General features: G+C 47.3%; 1 protein-coding gene across 1 annotated transcript in view; it reads right to left on the bottom strand.

Annotated features, from left to right (window-relative positions):
• Positions 1–5038: 5038 nt before the first annotated feature.
• The window catches only part of LOC115189934 (voltage-dependent calcium channel subunit alpha-2/delta-4), a 65915-nt gene continuing 63799 nt past the window's right edge, over positions 5039–7154 (bottom strand). The window contains exon 28 of the mRNA XM_029748444.1: positions 5039–5256. Within this exon, the coding sequence (XP_029604304.1) occupies positions 5039–5256 (218 nt within the window). The remainder of the gene's footprint in view (positions 5257–7154) is intronic.

The following is a 7154-nucleotide window of genomic DNA, read 5'->3' as shown; positions in this document are numbered from 1 at the left end:
GGGCTCTGTATGTGTGTGTATGTTAAGATGTCTGACCTGGCTGCATAATATCTATATGGACAGACAGACAGACAGACAGACAGACAGACAGACAGACAGACAGACAGACAGACAGACAGACAGACAGACAGACAGACAGACAGACAGACAGACAGACAGACAGACAGACAGAACAAGAGAGACAGACAGACAGATCGAGAGAGAAACAGACAGACAGACAGACAGACAGACAGACAGACAGACAGACAGACAGACAGACAGACAGACAGACAGACAGACAGACAACAGCACCCAGGAAGAATGCCAGCTGGGTGCTGGATGGAAAGCTCTGACCTCTCTGAGGTCCTTCTCTAAGTGTTCTAGCAGTGATCATGTTTTAAGAGCTGGGATAGGTTCCCCTGTGTACCCATCGTCCTGCAACAGAAGGCTCAGGTTACAGAAAGGAGATCAGCCTCTCTATCAGGGACACCTGGCGTCCTTTGACATGTTGTATTACGGTATCAATGTCCCTCATGCCTAATTCACACTATAGGACCAAACCAAACCAAGCTGAGCCATAGGACTGCTAAACAACACTGCTACATAGCTAATCAAATGGCTACCCAGACTACCTGCAATAATACTTTTCTGCTATCACTCTCTTGTACTGACTCTATGCACGCACGCACGCACGCACGCACGCACGCAGTACTGGTACTTCCTGTATATAGCCATGTTACTACCTCATACCCCAACACATTGACTCAGTACTGGTACTTCCTGTATATAGCCATGTTATTACCTCATACCCCAGCACATTGACTCAGTACTGGTACTTCCTGTATATAGTCATGTTATTACCTCATACCCCAGCACATTGACTCAGTACTGGTACTTCCTGTATATAGCCATGTTACTACCTCATACCCCAGCACATTGACTCAGTACTGGTACTTCCTGTAAATAGTCATGTTATTACCTCATACCCCAACACATTGACTCAGTACTGGTACTTCCTGTATATAGTCATGTTATTACCTCATACGCCAGCACATTGACTCAGTACTGGTACTTCCTGTATATAGTCATGTTATTACCTCATACCCCAACACATTGACTCAGTACTGGTACTTCCTGTATATAGCCATGTTATTACCTCATACTCCAGAACATTGACTCAGTACTGGTACTTCCTGTATATAGCCATGTTACTACCTCATACCCCAGCACATTGACTCAGTACTGGTACTTCCTGTATATAGTTATGTTATTACCTCATACCCCAGCACATCGACTCAGTACTGGTACTTCCTGTATATAGTCATGTTACTACCTCATACCCCAGCACATTGACTCAGTACTGGTACTTCCTGTATATAGTCATGTTATTACCTCATACCCCAGCACATCAACTCAGTACTGGTCCTTCCTGTATATAGTCATGTTACTACCTCATACCCCAGCACATCGACTCAGTACTGGTACTTCCTGTATATAGCCATTGAATTTTATTCTCCTTATACACTGACTGTACAAAACATTATGAACACCTGCTCTTTCCATGACACAGACTGACCAGGTGAATCCAGGTGAAAGATATGATCCCTTATTGATGTCAAACAGCGTAGTTAAATAAGGCTTTTTAAGCCTTGAGACAATTGAGACATGGATTGTGTATGTGTGCCATTCAGAGGGTGAATGGTCAAGACAAAATATTTAAGTGTCTTTGAACGGGGTCTGGTAGTAGGTGCCAGGCACCACAATTTGTGTCAAAAACAGCAACGCTGCTGGGTTTTCCACGCTCAACAGTTTCTCGTGTGTATCGAGAATGGTCCACCACCCAAAGAAAACCCAGCCAACTTGACACAACTGTAGGAAGCATTGGAGTCAACATTGAACCTTTATTTAACGAGGCAAGTCAGTTAAGAACAAATTCTTATTTATAATGACGGCCTACCAAAAGGCAAAAGGCCTCCTGCGGGGACGGGCGCTGGGATTAAAAATACTAATATAGGACAAAACACACATCACGACAAGAGAGACACCACAACACTACACAAAGAGAGACCTAAGACAACAACATAGCATGGCAGCAACACATAACAACAACATGGTAGCAAGACAACATGGTAAAAGCACAACATGGAGGCAGCACAAAACATGGTTCAAGCATTATTGGGCACAGACAACAGCACAAAGGGCAAGAAGGTAGAGACAACAATACATCACACAAAGCAGCCACAACCGTCAGAGTCTCCATGGTTGAGTTTTTGAATGAAGAGATGGAGGTAAAACGGACCAGTTTGAGTGTTTTGTTGCTGCTCGTTCCAGTCGCTGGCTGCAGCGAACTGAAAAGAGGAGCGACCCAGGGATGTGTGTGCTTTGGGGACCTTTAACAGAATGTGACTGGCAGAACGGGTGTTGTATGTGGAGGATGAGGGCTGCAGTAGATATCTCAGATAGGGGGGAGTGAGGCCTAAGAGGGTTTTATAAATAAGCATCAACCACTGGTGGAGGCTAGTAACAGTGACTAAGGTTCAGGGTACTGGGTGGAGGCTAGTAACAGTCTCTAAGGTTCAGGGCAGGGTACTGGTGGAGGCTAGTAACAGTGACTAAGGTTCAGGGTACTGGGGGAGGCTAGTAACAGTCTCTAAGGTTCAGGACAGGGTACTGGTGGAGGCTAGTAACAGTGACTAAGGTTCAGGGTACTGGGGGAGGCTAGTAACAGTCTCTAAGGTTCAGGGTACTGGGTGGAGGCTAGTAACAGTGACTAAGGTTCAGGGCAGGGTACTGGGTGGAGGCTAGTAACAGACTCTAAGGTTCAGGACAGGGTACTGGGTGGAGCCTAGTAACAGTCTCTAAGGTTCAGGGCAGGGTACTGGGTGGAGGCTAATAACAGTCTCTAAGGTTCAGGACAGGGTACTGGGTGGAGGCTAGTAACAGTGACTAAGGTTCAGGACAGGGTACTGGGTGGAGGCTAGTAACAGTGACTAAGGTTCAGGACAGGGTACTGGGTGGAGGCTAGTAACAGTCTATAAGGTTCAGGGCAGGGTACTGGGTGGAGGCTAGTAACAGTCTCTAAGGTTCAGGACAGGGTACTGGTGGAGGCTAGTAACAGTGACTAAGGTTCAGGACAGGGTACTGGGTGGAGGCTAGTAACAGTCTCTAAGGTTCAGGACAGGGTACTGGGTGGAGGCTAGTAACAGTCTCTAAGGTTCAGGACAGGGTACTGGGTGGAGGCTAGTAACAGTCTCTAAGGTTCAGGACAGGGTACTGGGTGGAGGCTAGTAACAGTCTCTAAGGTTCAGGGCAGGGTACTGGTGGAGGCTAGTAACAGTGACTAAGGTTCAGGGTACTGGGGGGAGGCTAGTAACAGTGACTAAGGTTCAGGACAGGGTACTGGGTGGAGGCTAGTAACAGTGACTAAGGTTCAGGGTACTGGGGGGAGGCTAGTAACAGAGACTAAGGTTCAGGACAGGGTACTGGGTGGAGGCTAGTAACAGTCTCTAAGGTTCAGGGTACTGGGTGGAGGCTAGTAACAGCCTCTAAGGTTCAGGGCAGGGTACTGGGTGGAGGCTAGTAACAGTCTCTAAGGTTCAGGGCAGGGTACTGGGTGGAGACTAGTAACAGTCTCTAAGGTTCAGGACAGGGTACTGGGTGGAGACTAGTAACAGCCTCTAAGGTTCAGGGCAGGGTACTGGGTGGAGGCTAGTAACAGTGACTAAGGTTCAGGACAGGGTACTGGGTGGATGCTAGTAACAGTCTCTAAGGTTCAGGACAGGGTACTGGTGGAGACTAGTAACAGTCTCTAAGGTTCAGGACAGGGTACTGGGTGGAGGCTAGTAACAGTCTCTAAGGTTCAGGACAGGGTACTGGGTGGAGGCTAGTAACAGTCTCTAAGGTTCAGGACAGGGTACTGGGTGGAGACTAGTAACAGTCTCTAAGGTTCAGGACAGGGTACTGGGTGGAGGCTAGTAACAGTCTCTAAGGTTCAGGGCAGGGTACTGGGTGGAGGCTAGTAACAGTCTCTAAGGTTCAGGGCAGGGTACTGGGTGGAGGCTAGTAACAGTCTCTAAGGTTCAGGACAGGGTACTGGGGGAGGCTAGTAACAGTCTCTAAGGTTCAGGACAGGGTACTGGGGGAGGCTAGTAACAGTCTCTAAGGTTCAGGGTACTGGGTGGAGGCTAGTAACAGTGACTAAGGTTCAGGGCAGGGTACTGGGTGGAGGCTAGTAACAGTGACTAAGGTTCAGGGCAGGGTACTGGGTGGAGACTAGTAACAGTCTCTAAGGTTCAGGACAGGGTACTGGGTGGAGACTAGTAACAGTGACTAAGGTTCAGGACAGGGTACTGGGTGGAGACTAGTAACAGTGACTAAGGTTCAGGACAGGGTACTGGGTGGAGACTAGTAACAGTCTCTAAGGTTCAGGACAGGGTACTGGGTGGAGACTAGTAACAGTCTCTAAGGTTCGAGCTTTGATGCACCTCACTGTCTCCGCCTCCTAGATGGTAGTGGGGTTAACAGGCCGTGGCTCGGGTGGCTTGACCCAATAAAGGGATCAAGATGTTTTTATCCTTCTCTCTCTCCCTCTCAGAGTTTAATGTCATGCAAATTGAGTAAAAGAGGCTTCCGAGGCGTTCTGTGCTTTTTGAAACAAAGCGTTTAAAGATCTAAAATAAGCTTCTATCTTTTGACTTAACATCTCATAAATACTGAATCAAAAGCTAAGCAGAAGAGAGCCAGTGAAAAACATCTCTGAGACTTCCATTGTCTACGGCATCATTACAAATACCTCTCCTCCTCGCCAGGGGAGGCCAGCTAACAGTTGAGCATTGCAAACAACAGCGGAAGTTGCTGCAGTCTGGAAAAAAGACATTCCCCTCAAATAATTTAGAGAGCTGCAAGGCAGTTTCTCCACAGCCAAACACACAGCTCTCTTCCTGTTGAAGCCCCGGTGTTAGATCTCAGACTGGGTTAGAGTTGCATTCACATTACATCAGATATAGAAAGATAACAGCTGGTTAATATGAAGATGATAATATCTACCAGACCGTCTAGTTTAGATGAAAACGACGATGAAGACGGTGATGAAGAAGATGATGAAGATGGTGGTTATCATGGTGATGATGGTGAAGATGATGTTGATGATGATGAAGATGGTGGTTATCATGGTGATGAAGATGCTAATGATGCTGAAGATAATGACGAAGATGATGGGTTGGGCAATATTCCATTTATACTGTATACCGGGGTATTTCGAAATGCCACTGCTTATTACTATAAGTTGGGTATAACTAGAGAAATCGAAGATGTGTCAAATAAATGATATGCAGCTCAGGGCTCCAGCTATGCATTTGGTTTGCGAACTTGCTAGTTAAGTGTCTAGATGTCAAGATCTTCTTGGTTACAGCAGAGATATTCAACCCCCTCCTGGATCAAGATCCCTCTTGCTTCAATATTTTTGTGCATCAATAATTTGTGTACTATTTTCTTTATTTTGTTTATATTTAATGCTCTCTCTGCGTCCCTCCCTGTAGTTCACCTCAGTCCTTCTAGTGCTCTCTCTGGGTCCCTCCCTGTAGTTCACCCCAGTCCTTCTAGTGCTCTCTCTGGGTCCCTCCCTGTAGTTTACCTCAGTCCTTCTAGTGCTCTCTCTGGGTCCCTCCCTGTAGTTCACCCCTTCTAGTGCTCTCTCTGGGTCCCTCCCTGTAGTTTACCTCAGTCCTTCTAGTGCTCTCTCTGGGTCCCTCCCTGTAGTTCACCCCAGTCCTTCTAGTGCTCTCTCTGGGTCCCTCCCTGTAGTTTACCTCAGTCCTTCTAGTGCTCTCTCTGGGTCCCTCCCTGTAGTTCACCCCTTCTAGTGCTCTCTCTGGGTCCCTCCCTGTAGTTCACCTCAGTCCTTCTAGTGCTCTCTCTGGGTCCCTCCCTGTAGTTCACCTCACCCCTTCTAGTGCTCTCTCTGGGTCCCTCCCTGTAGTTCACCTCAGTCCTTCTAGTGCTCTCTCTGGGTCCCTCCCTGTAGTTCACCCCAGTCCTTCTAGTGCTCTCTCTGGGTCCCTCCCTGTAGTTCACCCCAGTCCTTCTAGTGCTCTCTCTGGGACCCTCCCTGTAGTTCACCCCAGTCCTTCTAGTGCTCTCTTTGGGTCCCTCCCTGTAGTTCACCCCAGTCCTTCTAGTGTTCTCTCTGGGTCCCTCCCTGTAGAGTTGTCCTCCAGAAACCTGTCACCTCCGTCATCTCGCTCAGCACAGGAAGTGTTTAAATATAGACGCTGCTCGTAAAACAGCAATGTAAATGAAGCAAAGTGCTTTTCTCAGAACAAGGTTTGGGACACTGACTGATTAAGGGTTTGAGTCAGAGCCTTCTCAGGGCCAAGAGGTGTAACCCTGTCATCATCACTCCTGTTCTGAGAGTAGGGATCAATAACTAGACAGAGGAGTGGGACATTAGATATACCCTAATTAATATGAGAGAGAGAGAGAGAGAGAGAGAGAGAGAGAGGGAGAGAGAGAGAGAGAGAGAGAGAGACAGAGGAGTGGGACATTAGATATACCCTAATTAATATGAGAGAGAGAGAGACAGAGAGAGAGAGAGAGAGAGAGACAGAGGAGTGGGACATTAGATATACCCTAATTAATATGAGAGAGAGAGAGAGAGAGAGAGAGAGAGAGAGAGAGAGACAGAGGAGTGGGACATTAGATATACCCTAATTAATATGAGAGAGAGAGACAGAGAGAGAGAGAGAGACAGAGGAGTGGGACATTAGATATACCCTAATTAATATGAGAGAGAGAGAGACAGAGAGAGACAGAGAGAGAGAGGAGAGAGAGAGACAGAGAGAGAGACATAGAGAAAGAGACAGAGAGAGAGACAGAGAGAGACAGAGAGAGACAGAGAGAGAGACAGAGAGAGAGACAGAGAAAGAGACAGAGAGAGAGACAGAGAGAGAGACAGAGAGAGACAGAGAGAGAGACATAGAGAAAGAGACAGAGAGAGAGACAGAGAGAGAGACAGAGAGAGACAGAGAGAGAGACAGAGAGAGAGACAGAGAGAGAGAACAATAGACGAGAGATAGACAGAGAGAGAGAGACAGAAGAAGACAGACAGATAGAGTCACAGAGAGAGAGAGACAGAGAAAGACAGAAATAGAGAAGAGAGAGACAGAAGGAGAGACAGA

This window comes from Salmo trutta, unplaced genomic scaffold (assembly GCF_901001165.1).
Source record: "Salmo trutta unplaced genomic scaffold, fSalTru1.1, whole genome shotgun sequence".
Taxonomy (NCBI): domain Eukaryota; kingdom Metazoa; phylum Chordata; class Actinopteri; order Salmoniformes; family Salmonidae; genus Salmo; species Salmo trutta.
This window is presented reverse-complemented; position numbering and strand designations above follow the sequence as displayed.